At 30.2% G+C, this 18,707-nt stretch overlaps 1 protein-coding gene across 1 annotated transcript; it reads left to right on the top strand.

Moving 5' to 3' along the window:
* The first annotated feature begins 13,442 nt into the window (after positions 1–13,442).
* LOC133699020 (uncharacterized) lies at positions 13,443–14,294 on the top strand. The gene is made up of 2 exons (XM_062122142.1): positions 13,443–13,566; positions 13,806–14,294. The coding sequence occupies exons 1-2, from the start codon at positions 13,522–13,524 to the stop codon at positions 14,067–14,069; spliced, it is 309 nt and encodes a 102-aa protein (XP_061978126.1). The 5' UTR covers positions 13,443–13,521; the 3' UTR covers positions 14,070–14,294.
* Positions 14,295–18,707: the final 4,413 nt, after the last annotated feature.

The following is an 18,707-nucleotide window of genomic DNA, read 5'->3' as shown; positions in this document are numbered from 1 at the left end:
TAAAAAACAAACAATATTTAAAATTAATTTTTTAATATTTTTAGATTATTTTAATATATTAATGTTAAAATTAATTTTAAAAAAATAAAAATATATTATTTAATATATTTCTAAATAAAAAACATTTTTAATCACAACTATCAGCACACTTTCATACACCAAAACCATAATATTTCATCTCCACCAAAAGCTTATTTAGCAATGCATCGAACTCCATTCAAACCAACGGCTCTGCAATTAATCAAGCTCATCATCACTACGTGGATTAATTTCTTCTTTGTTTTCTTGATAGTTACATTTCTGTTTCTACTTCGTTGACAAATTGAATAGATATTGGTGTTCTAACGAACTTGATTATCTCTTTAAGACCATGCTCACATCACTAATCATAAAGTGTTTAAATATGTGATAACAATTATATTTTAAAATTATTTTTATTTTAAAATACATTAAAATAATATTTTAAAAGAAATTAGTTTTGATATTAACATATCAAAATGATTTAAAAACATCAAAAATATATTAATTAAATATAAAAAAATAATAATAAATGTTTTTAAAAATGTTTCCAAGACACTATTACTACCTGAAAAACAATATTTGATGCAACCCAGTAAACTTCTGATTGCTCTCTTGGTATCTAAAAGATATCTAGATAGCTCTCTCTTGATTAATCCGATAAGATTTTCTACAAAAAAACAAAAACTACTCGTAGATGTCATGTGGATGCGAAAATGAATAGCTGACTTTGGTAGGCAATGCCAACCAGCACCATGTCCATGTTCAACGTTGCTCTGGAACAAAATCAAACTTATTCAAAAAAGCAAATTGTACAAAATCTAGAAAAGAACGACAAATTGGTCATCCAACTCCACTCAGCTTTTACTTTGGTCTATAAAGCCTACACTAGGTAATGTTGTCTCAAAACTGTCGAAAAGACATTTCACAGTTATAAAAGCTCGAGAGCTGCTCAGAATAAATTTTTATTTTATATGGTTTTGATGTATTGGCTTTAAAAATAAATTTTTTAAAATAAAAATATATATTATTTTAATATATTTTTAAATAAAAAATATTTTAAAAAACATTATTTATAACTATATCAAACATCCTCCTTATCTCATGAATCATTGTGGATAAGTTGTTAGATACGTTAGTATTTACTGTCAAAATTGTGCCTATGAAAAAAAATTAATAATATAAGCAGAGTTGTTGTATTTATAATTCATCATATTTTTTTCTTAAATAAATCATCCTTGTAGATATATGTGTTGCAATAAGACCCTTTTGTATTTTTCTAACAAATAAAAATTAGTATCCCTAAGAAAGTAACCAAGTTAGATGATAGATTAGCGTTAAATAATGAATAATGTTTCAAGTGTGTGATTATTCTAGTTCCAGAAGGACCAAATTGTAAATTAATTGAGAATTAAGAGACTAGTTTGTTCTTTTCTCGTTTGAAAGTGGACAGCACTATTCGTGAATCAAGTTCCAGAAAAGAAAAGAGAGCCAGGAATTCTGGGCTACCTATTATCCACGTATCAAGTTGACTTTAGCCTAGAGAGCCAGCTTTTCTCGTGGGCGTTAGAATCAAATCTAGCCTCCAGGGAAAAAAAAAAAAAAAGTTTCCTCTCTATTCTTTAAATAAATATATATCTTTTATAAAAGTCACAGCAACCCACTAATGTCCCATCTAGAAACGCGGCTGCGTTCTAAAAAATTTAAATTTTTTTTTTGTTAAAATTTAATATGATTTGTACGTTTTGAATCGTTTTGATATGCTGATGTCAAAAATGATTTTTAAAAAATAAAAAAACATCATTGGCATGCATTTTAACACGAAAAGTTATTTGAAAAGCACCCATAACCACACTGTCAAACACGCTCTAACTCTTTTTCCCTACTTTTTTTTAACTCTCCCCGTAGTGGTCAGCTGATAGTCAATGATAGAATCCCTGCATGGAATGCAACGGCAGGCACAAATACTGTGGAACTAATAATATCAGGCTTGAATTTGTTCTCTTTGACAGGAATTCTGGGCTACCTTGATAATCTCATAAATATATCAGCCTTTTCAGTTATTTAATTACAACAAAAATGCATGGAGTTCCTTGCAGGTTACTAAAAACATAAGGGATCGGAGAAGGATGATGCAATTTGTTCATCAATGATTACTTCCCAGAAATTGATACATTAGAATCTTATACAAGAACTGGTTATCAAAACTAAACAGTAACTTCGAGCCAGCAGAATTCTCGCCAAACCAACTGTTGATTTTTCAATGATGTTGTCTCCTTCCAGCCTTCATCACCATGTCCTCTGGTTCGCAACAAAAAACTTGTTTAATTATTTGTTTTTGTGAAGAGAGTACCCCGTCAAATTAAAAGCTTGAATATGAAAATCTGGAAACTGAAACTATAAAACTCTAGTTAGTACTACTGGGCTGTCCTGAAATTACAAATTCAAACTTTGAACTTGAAAATTATGTTGCGTCACCAACGTGTGGGATATAAGAGTTGACGATATTTGTGGAGACATCTAGATCTGCCATATCTTTCTCCTGAAAATTGATATCTTATTGATTGAACGTGTTTTTTATTTGAAGGTCAACTTCTAGGTTGCCGAAAACTGAAGATCTATAGCACTGTTATGACGGGTACGCATGTCAGCATGAACACTCTACGCACCTTTCCCACCTATTTTCTCCTGGAATTTTCCTATACCCTGAAAACCTCACCAAAACTACTTAATTTTTAGCTTCTTTGTCTTTTCTGCAGAAATTTCTGTGGGCATCTTCTCTTGGTAGTCAACTTAAAAGTTAAAACGGCATGATTTGTTCTCTACCATACAAAAACAAAGAAAGAAAAGGAAAGGAAAACAGGGAGGGGTAGTCCGATAGACAAGAAGTTTGACAACTTACAAGGACATCATGCAACTGTTCATCTTCGAGAAGTCCTTCATTTGAAAAACAATTATAATTGTTCAGGGAAAGAATTATAAAAAGCGCCTACTGCCACGCACAGGCCGTTGATTTTTTGTTTTTTGTTTTTTTTGCTGTCGAGGCCATCGAATCTTGAACATGCATGTGACTTTTTCATTTTTTCAAAACCAATCTCAATTAATCTATGAATTTTCTCTACTAAATCTCATGCTTGATAAAAAAGAAAGAAAGTGTTGAATACATAATACACATCATCACTCTAAATTGTGGTCGGTAGTTATTACAAAAGTGATGGAACAACTTCAGTTCACCGACACACAAGCAAAAAAAATTATATAAGTTTCTAACTAGTATCATAAAATGAATTTGTTTGCCATGGCTTGGCTTGGCAATATTTTTTTTTCTTTTATTCTAAAAATGGCATTATGCCAATAATTTTATTGGTGATATTCTAAAATCTAATATATTTAAGAAACAAGTTATTTGGTATTTGGATAATGATTAATCAAATATCAATGTCTTTAATGTCCTTCTTCTTATCCCGGGAAGTCCAAAACTAACAGTAGAAGTCTTAGTACTTGCAAAAACAATCCCTACGATGGGATTTAAAGACCCTCCAATGATAAAGTTAGTAATTTTAAATAGAAAAGATAATAAATAAAAGAAGGAGCCTTAAATCCTAATAACAAGAGTGTTTGTTCTTTTTTTTTTGTGATTAATACTCTTGAAATATATGAGCTTTTAGAGTATGAAAAGTTGTGAACCTCATAACTCAATAGTTGAAGGGGTATTTATAACCCTTAAACCTTGTCATCTTTAGAAAAATGAAAGACTAAGAAGTTCTTAACTTCTGATGACATTAATAAAGGATAAATATCTATTACATATCATTAATAAGGGACACATATCTCTTACACATCATTAATTAATGAGATTGAAAATGTGATAGGCCCCCTGAGAGACCTTTTATATATCTATAGATGTAAGGCTATAATTACTTTATACATGAACAGTTCATAAAGATAAAATTATATAGTTCTAGCATGGATTTCTAAGTCCAATTAGATCTGGCGTAGATCCAAACCTAGGGGAAATGGGTACAATGTCTTACTGGATCCACAGTGACTTGGGGTCATTTCATGGTTGAACCCAAGTATAATTGGTCTGACATCTCTCTATACCCACAATGACTTGGGCTTAGCTCATGGTTGAACCCAAGTACGTTGGGTTTTACATCTCGTTGGGCCCACGGTGACTTGAACTCTCATTCATGAACCTGAGTATGTTAGGTCTGCCATTTCACCAGACCCACGGTGACTTAAGCTCAGCTCATGGTTGAACCCGAGTATACTAGATCTGACATCTTGCTAGACCTATGATGACTTCGGCCCAGCTCATGGCTGAACCCCAATATGTTAGGTTTAGTATATTGCCAAACTTGTGGTGACTTGAGCTTAGCTCCTGCTGAACTCGAGTATGTTAGGTCTAGCATCTCACCAGACATACGGTGACTTGGGCTTAGCTCCTGCTAAACTCGAGTATATTGGGTCTAGAATCTCGTCGGACCAGTGATGACTTGAGCTTAGCTCATAGCTAAACTCAAGCATATTGGGTATGGAATCTCGTCAAATCCGTGATGACTTGGACTTAGTTTATGGCTAAACCTGAGTCTATTGGGTTTAGCATCTCACAGAACCCGTGATGACTTAAGCTCAGCTCATGGTTGAATCCAAGTATATTAGGTATGACATCTCGTCAGACCCTCGGTGACTTGGGCTCTGCTCATGGTTGAACCCATAGTATGTTGAATCTAGCATTTTGATAGATTCACTATGACTTGGGCTCAGCTTATAGTTAAACTCAAGTATTTTAGGTCTAACACCTCTTCAAACCCATGATGACTTAGGTTCGGCTCATAGCTAAATCCAAGTATATTGGGTCTAGCAACGCACCAAACCCACAATAACTTAGGCTCAACTTATGGTTAAACCCAAGTAAGTTAGGTCTGACATCTTTGCAGACTCATGTTTGATTAGGCTAATACCCTATTTATCGATTTGGACTCTTTCAAAGCATAAAATTATTGAGTAAAAACAATATTGACTCATTAGTTGCCCCCTTAAGTTTATGCATGTTAAATGTAAAGACTTAAAAGACTTTTTAGGAGACAATTGGTCAAACTACCTTGTCCTCCCTAGGTAAAAAGTGTCTCCCCAAATTGATCTAAAACGATGTCTGAGGGAAGCGAAAAGGTTTTTTTTTAAGACCATTCAGCTGCGTGTAATTAATATGCTAAAATGATTAGGCTTTCTAGGGTTTATGATGCCACACCACGTGCTTTTCATTTTGTTGAGAGGAAGAAAAGGTGATGACTTATATATTTTCCCTTAGTTTCATTTTTTTACTTTTGCCAAAAATTTCCTTTACTTTCTCTAAACTGGGAGTCTAATACAAAATCATACAAGAGCAAATCTCTTCATAGAGAAGTCATTCACTTAGGTAAACACATAAATCTTCATCTTTTGTTCTTTTTATCAAAAGACTTCTTAAAAATTTTAAGAATGGCTTCTAAAAAAGAAAAGAAAACTATGTCTCCTAAAGATATTTTAGTTTCAGACCTAAAATTAAAATCACTTGTCAAGGATCTACGACTATTAGAATAGGCCTTAAATCTAAAAAAGGCATTGCTCAACCTTCTTCTACTAGAAAAAAGGATGAGAATACCCCCCATTATGTTTACAACCAGGGGATTACTTGGTCAGGTTACCAGCGTCTAGTGATTGTATCTCGCAGGTCACCAGCAAGCATAAAGATGGTCAATTTATCATTACTTCCTCTATGTGCATGTTTGAGTTTAGGTACTCGTTCCTCTTATAAGAATTTGTAAGAGATGCGCTTAGATACTATAATTTAAACTCTGATCAGCACCACCTGGTAAATGGATTATTTTGGTTGTTTTTGATAAATTTTTCAAGGTCCTTAAAGAGAATTCAGGTAATACTACACCTTGATCAGTAGTGTTGACAGGAGGCCCTTATATCCTCTAGTTCTTTAACTTCTCTAACAGGCTAAAGGGGCTCATGAAAGATACTTTCAAAGGGAAGTCCTCTTACTCAAACTTTGATTGATGAACTCATCCTTCAAAGGGTAACATATGGTTATTACTCTTGCATGATGAACAAGAATTTTGATTCTTGCCAAAATTTACAGCAAAAATTTCCTAAATTATGACCTTTATGTCACTTGTAAATCCTAAACTCAAGATGTTACATAAAGGGCTAGCCTTGATGCAAAACATGTGTAGAAAAATTACATCCTAAAGAAATGTTCTAATCCTTTTATATGAGACAGAGGATATGTTTACTACTTCGTCTCTAAAAAATGGGTCTCTTATTATCCTCGTGATCACCCTCATGGTGGCAATATAGGGGAATCAAAAGGTAATGAGATGGCACATATATTAATCATTACCAGTCCAAACACTTAACAAAGAGTTGAATGGTTTCACAAACTTAAAACCCTTACTAAAAGTCATAGGATAAGTCGTTACTCCCCCACCTAACCTAAAGTTTCTATATATGTGCATTCCAAAATGATATATCACAAATAAACTAGTGATGCATAAAAACATTTATCCATATTCAATATACATGCATGAAAAGGATAAAACATGTTAAAGCGTAAATAAGTAAGCCAAATGTGAAAATTTAAATGCATAAAATCAAATAAACCACATAAAACACACAAAGTCTAGTCCAATATTGTCAAAACAAAAAGTCTCCAGTTGAGTTGTTATTTTATCGTACCTGACGCGTGTGGCATGGTGTTGGCGGAGGGCAAGGCGTTGCCACCTAGTTGTTTGGTATATGTTCATACACCTAAATGTACTTATCTTATCAGAAATTTCAAGGATAAAACACTAGTTTTGGTTAAGGAAGGTATTAGCACCACTATCACACCTTACCTGAGATAAGTTGCATTGTGTGGTTTAGATGTAGTTTAGAGGTTTTGATGGATTCTTAACCGGTGATCAGTATACAGCTCAAAAAAAAGTTAATTCTTATGAATAAATCTAGCATTTCAAATTTATTATATTATGGGCTAGTATGCCCAGATAAATTCTTATGGAAAGAGTTCATGTAGGTACTTTGACAGGGTCCACATATCATGGAAGGCGAAAGGGTTTTTCATAACTCGGATTTCGCAGTGAAAAATACTCCCAATTAAAATTGATAAATATCTAAACTAATTCTGAAAATTTTCTAGGCCATGTTTGTTTGGAAAGTAGTTTCCGGGAAACCACTTTTCAAACTTTCCTGTGTTTGTTTGCCATTAGGAATGTTGGTCAACGGAAACCACTTTCCGGTCAACGGATAACACTTTCCAGTCAACGGAAACACTTTTCGGTCAACGGAAAACACTTTCCAGTCAAAAAAAATTGGTTTGGTTTCCAGGAAAGTGTTTTTCTTTTTTGTTGTGTTTGTTTTTCGAAAAGTGGTTTCCGGGAAACCATTTTCCAAACTTTCCTGTGTTTGTTTGCCATTAGAAAAGTTGGTCAATGAAAAACACTTTCCAGTCATTATTTGCTTTAGAAATGTCAAAGGAAAATTTGGCTTGGTTTTCAGAAAAGTGTTTTCCTGGAAAATTTCGGTGGAAAACACTTTTCGAAAGTTATAAAAAATTTAGAAATGTCATTATTTGCTGATTATATCAAATTTAATACTCAAACTTTTGATTGTTATATATAATTTGTTTTGAATATTTATTTTTCAATTTCATCTCTTAAAATTTAATTTTTATATTAATTTTGGTCCTTATTTTTATAATTACTATTTACTTTTTCCTTATCATTTTTTTATTGAAATTTTTTATCTATCAAATTTGGTCCTCATTTTTTTTATTGTTACTTGTTTTATTTGAAATAATTTATGAAATGTTAATTATTATTATTTTAATTTCTTCATCTTTCATTTTTTTTAATTTTTTAGATTTGATCTCTATTATTTTGATTATTATTTATTTTATTTGAGATAATTTATGAAATTATATTTTTTTTCAATTTCATTCTCATTCAACTTTTTTATTTGTAAAATTTGTTCCTCATTATTTTAATAAACTTGAGAAAAATAAAACATTAATAAGTTATTTTCCAGCTCATTTTCTATGACATAACCAAACACTGGAAAGTGGTTTCCAACTTATTTTCCATTACACTACCAAACATTGAAATTCACTTTCCCCGGAATTTACTTTCCAAAAAAAAACTACTTTTTAGCAAACAAATGGGGCCCTAGTCAACTCCTAGCATTTAAATACCAGCCTATTTGTAAGTCCAATATTTATATCAAAATATTGACAGTTAACTTTCATGAATTAAAATTTATAGGGTTATTAAAATATTGATCAAATCATTGAGGAATTTTACAAACTTGTTGTAAATTCCAAAAAAATACAAAGAAGAACCAACGCAAGTATTTTATAAAACCATGCTAAAAACCATTTTTTTATTTTTTTATAAATAAAATGCAATATTTGCAAGGATTGTGTCGTATGTAATAAGCAAAATAAATTTTTTGATTTATAAACGAAATTATTCAAAAACTTTTAAAGCCATGTTTGGCAAAACCATATTTTTCTTCAAAATAGGTCTAAGGAGGTGTTTGCCAAACACATCCTTGAACCAAAATTCCTTTTAAAAAAACATTAGCAAACCAAACAAGGCCTTAAAAATCTGACCTGATTTTGACCTGTCCGGGTCAACCCGAAAACATTGGTTCAACCGTAAACCGAACCAAAAACCAAAGTTTAACCAAAAACTAAACCAAAACAAAGATTTAAACTGAAAAAAATCAAAAATTAAAAAAACCATAAAATTTTCTAACAAAAATAGATCAAATACCAAGGGAAACGAAGAATAGGAAGAACATTCAAACTCAAACCCAGCAATATAAACATCAAACCAGACCAGATTTCAAGCAATAGAAGTGATGGTTTTGTTCACAATCAAGCATATATCAAGAATCAAGTATCTATTCGCTTTGATTATCACTTGAACATCATAATTTTTGTCAAAATAAGTTTCAGTTTAAAATGAAACTCCTAGGATTAAAACCCACAAAAACATGTTATTAATGCGTGAAAACTCTAGATTATTGACTATTGATGACATGCAAACTTGCAGAAACCAAAATCAAATAAAACTGTAATATAAAATTAGCACATGAGACGATATTATTCGGATAAACATAAAGAATTTGAACCCAGGTTGCCCAAAAATGCCTAAGCTACTGCTAAACCTAAAAATTGGCCTTATAGGCCTTTAAACTTCTAGTTTTTGGTCCTTACCACGTTATAAAAAACGAGCATGTTTGACTCAAAACAAACAATAAAAACAAGTCATTAAAATCACTCATTAGATTTTTCCTTCCAAAACTGCTGCTCCAATGATAACCAACTAAAAACATCACATATCAATCCAAAACTGACTCTTTAAACACTAAGGATCAAAACCAAACTTAGAAACCAAGACCATATATTAGCAACCTATAAAAATCATCACAAACCTACTACCATATTTGACAGATTCTAAAAATCATTGCATTTCAACAAAAACAACATCTAAACATCCAACAAACATTAATAACAACTTTAAAACATGATTAATTAATAAAAATAACATTTTCATTCATTAATCCATGTATATGCTAAAACATAAAATAATGTTGAAAAGATTCAAAAACATCATTAAATATTGAAAAAGAATGAATGGGTAGACCACATGAACTCTACCCTTGAGTTTTCATATAGTTTACATTCTCTAAAATTGTTGGTTATAAGCTGCTACTTCCCTTCCCTTTTCCTTCCTTTATTTTTTCCCTTTCATTTTCTATTATTTTCAAAGCTTATAAGACATTATGTATTAGGTCTTTGAAACTTTATACTAAGGTCTTTTTACAGAATATATCCTCATGTTTTTTCTTTTTTCTTCTTTATTTCTCTTTTTTTTTCTTGATTTTTCGGTAGGGTATTTATAAGATTTTATTTCTAAGGTTTTTAATGAATTCCCACATAAAGTGATCAAATATCAACCCTTTGATCAAAATAAGAGAGCTCTAGACAAATGTTAAAAACTGGAACCTTTGTCTTTCAATAGTTTTTTAGGATGATGATTTTGCCTTGGTGGTTTTCTCTTTTTTAAAGATAAAGGCATGCATTTCTCACCTACTAATCTTGGATGAAATATTTATTGCCCTTGATAAGAACCCTCTGGGATTTTTTAAGCATGAATACACGAAAAAGCTAGGTGGTTTTACACAAATAGGTATCTTAGTCAAGATTGACTAAGTTGACCACTTTCGAGACTTTATCGAGGCAAATTTGATGTCATCGTCATTAAAGACCACCTGAACTTTGTAGAGGAGGTGTACTCTTTTCATTCGGATCCAACTTTACTCAATTTGAAGGTTTGTAGCTCTATATTCATTATTTTGAAAGTGTCAAACTAGTTAGCTTAGAATCTAAAAATACAGTGATGGTTAATCAGGGACAAGATACTGTTGAGTTCGTTGAAAAGAATGAGATATAAACATTTAACAGGAGTAGTCGATCTTTATAGAGCGTGTGTTTCTAAGTTGAATAGTGGTGGTTACAGCCCTAGAGGTGGACAGAAACAACATATTTATTCGCTTGAAAATGTCTCATTGATTAATCGAAACTGTCAAAGAAGAAGCTAATTAGTGGTTGAACAACGCATCGTGTAGGTTAAACCCTAGAAATTAGGGTTTTTAATTTAGAATCTAACAGATTTCATTTTAGTCCTTATTCTTTCAATTGTTTTTAATGGCAACCGTAATTGTCTCACAATCTTTAATTTCATGCAATTTCATCCTTATCAAACTCAATCATCAAACCTAAAGTTTAGCATCATTTTCATCCTAGTTCTTAGTTTCTAATTTGTGCACTTGAACCCTTAGTTGACCATCAAACATTTAATTTTCTTCAATTTGGCCCCTGATTTGATCAATTTCAACCCATACATCACTTGTCTTTTTTAGTTTGATAATTGGTTTTGGATTTCTTCAATCAACTCCCTAATTGCCCGTCAAACTTCAATATTTATACAATTAATCCCTTGATTTGACCAAATTAACTCTTTAAAATTGCAAATCGACCTCCAGACTTTAATTTCTTCCAATTAAAGTCTGAATTGACTTCAAATATTAATTTTTCTTGTAACCAAGTCCTTAATAAAAATAATTAAGCCTTTCAAAATTCTCTTTGAGTCCTTACCTATCCAAATTTGTATTTTTTTTACCCTAAATAAAAATATTTTCACCAAATGAGTCTTTTATCAATCAAAATTGGGTTCATGTATATCCTCTTGTATTTTTGGATTTTATTTTTCTATTTCTTTTCTTGGTTTTTTCTATAGGATAAAAAATAGGTAACAACAAATGTTTTCTCTTTACAATGCTTACAAAGCAAAATCTTATCAAGGTTTTGCATAGTGAGTTTGTAAAGAAAAAGTGTATATCTAACTTACTAGGTGATCCGCCCATCCAAAGAATTTGCTTTTTTAAAGAAAATTGTCTCATTATCGCGAGTGACCTATCCTTCAAAAATTGGTTTATTCTTATGGGCGATCTATCTTTTTTCAAATTCCCAAAAAAAAATTCAAAGCACATCTATATTGCCCTGAAATTGGTCTATTTTTATAGGCAAACTGTCCATTTTTAAATTTTAAAAATGACATTTTCACGGGCGACCGACCTCCCCTTTTCAAATTCCAAAAAGAATTTCAATGAGCATCTATACTTCCCTAAAATTGATCAATTTTCACAGGGCTACCTATCAATTTTGAAATTCAAAAGTGTTGGCCTATTTTCATGGGTGGCTTATCATTTTTAAATTCCAAAAATAATTTTAGCAAGCATTCATTCTTCCTTGAAATTGGTCTATTTTCATGGGCGACCTACCCATTTTAATTTTTTTTAAAAATAAATTAGTCTATTTTCATAGGCGACCTACCTTATTCAAATTCCAAATACTAGGATCTACATTGAATTATTCCAAAACTTTTCTAAAATGAAATTTCAAAACAAAAATACCCTTCAAGGGTAAACTTTTAAAAGGAATGTCTTGTCTTACGAACTTAGTTATCCATACCCTATGGGTTGGATCTCTTTTCTATTTCTCGGCTTTCATTCACCCGGAGGTGGATCTGAGACTTGTAGAGGTGTATTTTCTTTTGTCTATATTAATAAGTGGATGAAGTGTTGGTTGTGCATGAGTGTTTATAGTGGCAGGGAGATCTTTTACACATCATATTTTAGGGGTGTCTTGATTCTCTATCATTAATGATGAGTAGAAATATCATTAAACTAGTAGGATAATTAATAGTCTTTTGAAAGGTTTCCCACAAACGACACCAATTAATGATGTCTTAAAATCTAATATGTTCAATGAATAGGTTATTTGGTATTTGGATAGTGGTTAATTAAATATTCATGTCCTTAATTTTCTTCTCCTTAGCCTCGGAAATACAAAACTAACAGTAGAAGTCTTAGTACAAGCAAAAATAGTCCCTATCAATAAGATTTAAAAGACCATCCGATGATAAAGTCGGTAAATTTAAATGGAAAAGGCAATAAATGAAAGAAATAACATTAAATTCCAAAAACAATAGTATTTGTTCTTTTTTTTGTGATTAATGCTTTTTAAATATATGAAATTTTAGAATAAAAAAAGTTGTGAACCTTTTACCTAAATGGTTTAAATGGTATTTATAACTTATGAACTTTGTTGTTTTTAGAAGAAAAAAAAAAGACTAAAAACTCTTTAGCTGATAGCATTAATAAAAAAAACTATTAGAATTGAACATATATTATCTTAAAAATAATTTGAAATACCGTAAAAATATTTTTTTAGAAGCACTCTTGGTAATGAAATTCAAAACTATACCTTTAACTTGGACTGACATCACCTTTAGTGTAGATCTTTAATATTATTAGAATTGCGTGTAGATTTTATTCTTGTATTTAATAAGTGTAAAATGTTGGTATTGTTACGGTAATATATTAACCTACCCTTGTAATTAGTAAGTATTATTGCCATTATCTCCATCATAAAAGCACTCATCATTTCAATGGTGGTAAGCAAAACTTCTGGCTGTCGCCTGTCACCAAAAGAAGAGTGGAAATTTAAAATATTTTTTAGGTATTTTCGTTTGATAAGGTCAGTCGTGTTTCACATTTTCAACACATACGCACTGTGGTGACTGATGAACAGTAACTCTGGAAATAATTAAAAATTGTATCACCATCCATATTGGATTCCTTTCTGTTGCAAGCTCCTAGTGTGCTTTTATCGGTTTTGCCACCCCACTGACCATGAATTCACCCCCTCATCTGTATTTTATTACGCAAATATTTTTATTTTTTTTAATAATAGGGCAAAAGAAATTTGATAATCACTTTCCTACCCTTATATTTTGTTATAAATGGCAGAGATCAGCCAGGGACGGAGAAGCCTAGCTACCATACAAAGTACGAGTATCAAGATCAAGGTGTAGAATACTAGACATGAAGCCTTTCTTGGCTGTTCTTGTTCTCGTCTCTTTTCTCTCGGTAAGCATTTCATAACCATGTGAAACCCTCAGATTCCAGACAAGTCATGCTATTTCTTCTTTCTTTCTGATACCCTCGATTTGATTTTTACAAAAGATCCTTCTAATTCTTTTTTTTCCCCTCTTGGATTCATGGATTAACTAGAAGATCTAAAGTTGTTGACTGGGTTGTTGTTGCTTGTTTTGTTTTCCATCTAGTTTACGCCCTAGCTAACATGCTCTTCACCTGTTTGGACTTAGTTTGTTGAGCTCAGGGATGCAAGAAAGGAGCCAAGGGAATATTACTGGAAGAGCATGACGAAGGATCAGCCTATGCCGGAAGCAATCAAGGACCTTTTCGTTCAAGATCCTGCCGGTGCTGGCAAACTGAACCATTTTGTCAAGGATTTCGATACGAGGCACAGCGCCATCATATATCACAGTCATGACGAGAAGGACAAGCTGAAAGAAACGAATCCTACGAATGCTCGGGATCACGAGGAAGACAAGGCATATGCGCCATGAGGAGAGAAAACTTGTGATCAAGACCTGTCACTTGTGTTTGTCGAGCATCAAGGAGTGCTGTGCTTTTAACTGGTTGATTAGTGTGTACAAGTGTGGCTATGTTATTAAATTAAAGATGCGCTCATAAAATTAGGCGCAAGTCGGTAGCTATATGAAGGGGGTTCAGAAACCTTTACTACAATAAAAAGAGACGATCATATCTCTTAAGAAATGATCAATTAAATACATTTTTGTCAAGAATATTGTCAGGTCAATCACTAAAAGTTAAAAGCTATGTTCTTGATTGCTCGGATCTAAAAATCTTTAGCCATGTGAGTGGTTGATTTTTTCTCTTACAGTGGATAAAGAAGCAGCAAATCCTAGCTTCTGCAGAAAATAGCACCAGAAACATCAGCTTGCCAGATAATGATGTTCGCTAAAATCTTCAGGTCCCTCGCCATGCACGGTCACCAAAGCTTACGGGCTTCTTGTTGATTCCCAAAATATGTTCTGGGTTTAGAAATTGAGGCCCGGGAATAAATTTCTTTTTAAAAGTGGTTTTTTTATAAATTTTTAAAAAATATATTATTTTATAATGTTGGGTAGTATCATAAAAAATAAGTTATAAAATATTTTTTATTATTTGACTATATCATGAAAAATATACTGAAAAATAACTTATTAATTTTTTATTTTTTTTAAGTTTATTAAAATAACGAGGAACAAATCTTACAAATTAAAAAATTGAATGTGAATGAAATTGAAAAATAAAATTTAATTCCATAAACTATATCAAATAAAATAAATAATAATCAGAATAACGAAGATCAAATCTAAATAGATAAAAAAAAGTTGAAAAATGATGAAATTAAAAAAAATTATAATTTCATAAATTATTTCAAATAAAATAAAAACATTAAAAAAATAAGGACTAAAACTAATTGATAAAAAATTTCAATTAAAAAAATAATTAAAGAAAAACAAATAATAATCATAAAAATAAAGATCAAAGTTGAAATAAAAATCAAATTAAATCAAATTCTAATAAATAAAATTGAAGAAAAAAAATTAAAACAAAATATATTATAATCAAAAGTTTAAATATCAAATTTGATATAATTAGTAAATAATATGACATTTCTATATTTTTCATAACTTTTTGAAAGTATTTTCCATCTAAAATAAAAAAATATATATTTTCTTAAAAACCAAGCCAATTTTTTTTTTTTTTACTAGAAAGTATTTTTTATTAATTAACTTTTTTAATAATAAATAAATATAAAAAAATAAAAATATTTTTTAAAAAATTAATTTTTATAAAAATAATCGAGGTATAAGAGCATATCTTTAGCCCTGATCATGTACTATCACCAAAATTTTAGGGTTTTTAGAGAATAAAAGTAATAGCAATCTGAAGGGGAGTTTTAGCATATCGGCTAGAAGAATGTAGAGATTGGGATCAGGGATTTCTCTTAAAAGGTTTTAGATTCAGCCATAAAGTTTATGAGTTGGAGATTCGTGTTTTTATTAAATAATAGAAAGTATCATGATTTTATTTAAAAAAAAAACTAGGAAGATTTTGTTTAGCAAGCAAGGCTGAGCTTGATTAAATATTATTACTTGTAGGCCACTATGATTTGAAAACAATCCACAAATATTCATAAAAGTACAGGCTAATATTTGATTCGATAAAAATACATTGTATTTCAAAAACCATAATATGTAATGAATAGACCTTTTTTTTAATATATATTAAATATATTGTCTTAAAATATTTAATTCAACATGCCAAATAAAAAAATATTTTTTAAGTTAAAAAAATGCATGTCAATAATAATATATAAACCAAGAAAATGGTGTTTTAATATAGCAATTGCAACATTGTTATATTTTCCTACTATGTTAATAATAAAATTAAGATATTACCTGTCTTTATTAAAATATATTTTTTCATTATATTTATTATATATAAGAATTAATTTTTTGATTTACGGTTATATTTTTTACTTGTTATCAAAAAACATGTTAATGGTCTCCATGGGGCGTAGCATGATGGCAAAGGGCTTGAGATCTGCACAATAGGTCTCGAGTTCGAGTCAGGGCGTGCACCTCTTGTAAAAGCCTGAGACAACTAGGGTTTTACTCACTCACCTGAGCCCACAAAGTGCACTTTCCAGGGGGTGGGGTTTCCTCGAATCCAAAAACAAACATGTTAATAACACCTACACATTAATTCATTTGTGTTACAAAAACATTATTCGATCTACAATTAGGCTAGTCAAATAGACGCGTGAATACTTTTTTTGCATTTATTATCACAAATGGTTCTTAATTTATTTAATTAAATATATGTATATAATTTTTTATTTATAATTATAATTTTTTGTTGTAAAAAATGCTTTTGAAAAGCTTGGACATTTATTTTTTTACCATAAAAATTATCCCAGCAACGGCAAATCATGGGTAAATAACTAATTCAACTCTATATCCAACTTACAAGGATATTAACAAAAAAAACATCCTGAAAAACATATTAATTAATCATGTTTTTCGTTGTAGGTTTATTTATACATTTAAAATAATCTTAAATAATATAAAATAAATTTTTAAAATCACCCATAACCAACATAATACCTTATTGATATCTTATTTGTCCATCAAAACTTTAAAAATACTCAAAACAGGTCAAAAAAAAGCTAATAACTAAAATTCAAGAAAATAATAAACCTGTTTCAAAATATATCAAATTATTAAGCTATACATGTGTAAGGATTTTTACATTTAATTATTAGTGGTGTCTGTTTGAAAAGGTAATTGCGACTGTTTTTCAAAGTGTTTTTTATTTAGAAATCTATTAAAATAATTATTTTTTATTTTTAAAATCAACACTTTAAAATGATTTAAAAACATTAAAAAAATATTAATTTAAAATAAAATAAAATTAAATATTTTTATAAACACTTTCAAAAGCCTATATAATTGTACTGGATTGGATTTTGCCTAACCACCGTATCAGAATCCTTAGCGTCAATATTATCATTTGAGCAATTTGGTATCATCGTCATCATTAGCAATATTATCCGCTTTCAGCTTCTTATCATGAAACAAAAATACACAAATAAAAATGGTAGAAAAAACAGTGATTATCACATGTCATTAAGAACAGTAATATCAACATTGATGTTTAATTTATACTTTTTTTAATTAAACCTTTTATTTTCTTAATATTCTGATATTTTTTTGTGTTGAATATTTTAAGTTAATTAGTTCTTTTTAGTCTTGAGTCTTTACTATTTTGAAATATTTAAAATTATTTTTAAATTCTTGAAATTGTATTTGCGTTCCATGATTTAAAATTAATTTATCTTTATTTTTATATTTAAATTAAAATTATATATATTGAATTAATATTTTGAGTTATATATAGTATATAATTTCAAAATGGAATATTGAAAAGTCAAAAGTCAAAAATTTATTATTTCAATAAAAAAAAAAGCAAAATACAATAATAGAATTGACAACCATAAAAAACTGTTTTTCCTTTTATAGTTTAAATCATGACTGCACCATTTTCTTTTGTTTTTATAAGAAAAAATCAGGTTTATTAACCGAAGCCTAGTAGAGGTAAGCATAAATAAGGCCTTTAAACCAATAAAAGTAATTGACGATCCAAAACTAAAAGTAATATTAAAATGAATACAAACACATCAGTCAAATACGCATTTATTATAACAAACCTGATTTTATAAATTTTTTTATGATATATTAAAAATTTTCAGTGATTTTTTTAAAATTAATTAATTAAAATTCCAATCATCAGTCACGTCAACGCCATGGGTCGTGATTTCTTCTCTTTGGACCTATAGCCATGGATGTTTGCTAATCTATTGAGAGAAAAAGTTACGAGGGAAGGGTGGCAATGGGCTATAGAGCGTGTTTGGCAGTATGGTTGTAGGTGCTTTTCAAATAATTTTTCATATTAAAATGCATATCAATGATTTTTTTTATTTTTTTTAAATTATTTTTAACATCAACACTTCAAAACGATCCAAAACGTACAAACCATATTAAATTTTAGTAAAAAAAAATTCAAATTTTTTAAAAACACAGCCGCAACCACGTTTCCAAACGCTGCCATAGTTTTTGAGGTGTCCATGTGACTGCTATGGAAACAAAGAAATGCATTTTTTAGGAGGCAGCAACGCCACGAAGGAATTTGATAGGAGATGTTAGAAGGTTGGTCAAGGAAATCAGAGATGCTAAGGATGGAGATGCTCACAACATAATGAAACAAACAGAGCTAAATGTAGTAAAGGAAATCCTAGATACACATGAACAGGGAGGCTTATTCGGGATAATTTGGGCTCGTGGATTAGAGGGTTTGCAATAAATGCCGGTGTTTGCACTTCGATTGGAGTAGCTATAGACTTGTGTATATGTTAATTAATTTTAAAGGTTATAAAATTAATAATTATATAAGTTTTTAGTAGTTTTGAAAGAACTCGAATTTATAACTATTAAAAAATAAATTCATGAACTAACTAGTTGAACTATCCTTCAAGATTTATAGCACGAGATCTTTTAAACGAGGACCGGAAGATCCAAATTTTAAAAAGAAAATGCTATAGCATATCAGTCATACAAGAAAACTGTTGTTTA

The sequence above is a fragment of the Populus nigra genome, chromosome 7 (assembly GCF_951802175.1).
Source record: "Populus nigra chromosome 7, ddPopNigr1.1, whole genome shotgun sequence".
NCBI lineage: Eukaryota > Viridiplantae > Streptophyta > Magnoliopsida > Malpighiales > Salicaceae > Populus > Populus nigra.
Note: the sequence above shows the minus strand (reverse complement) of the source record. Positions and strands in the feature narration are given on the sequence as shown.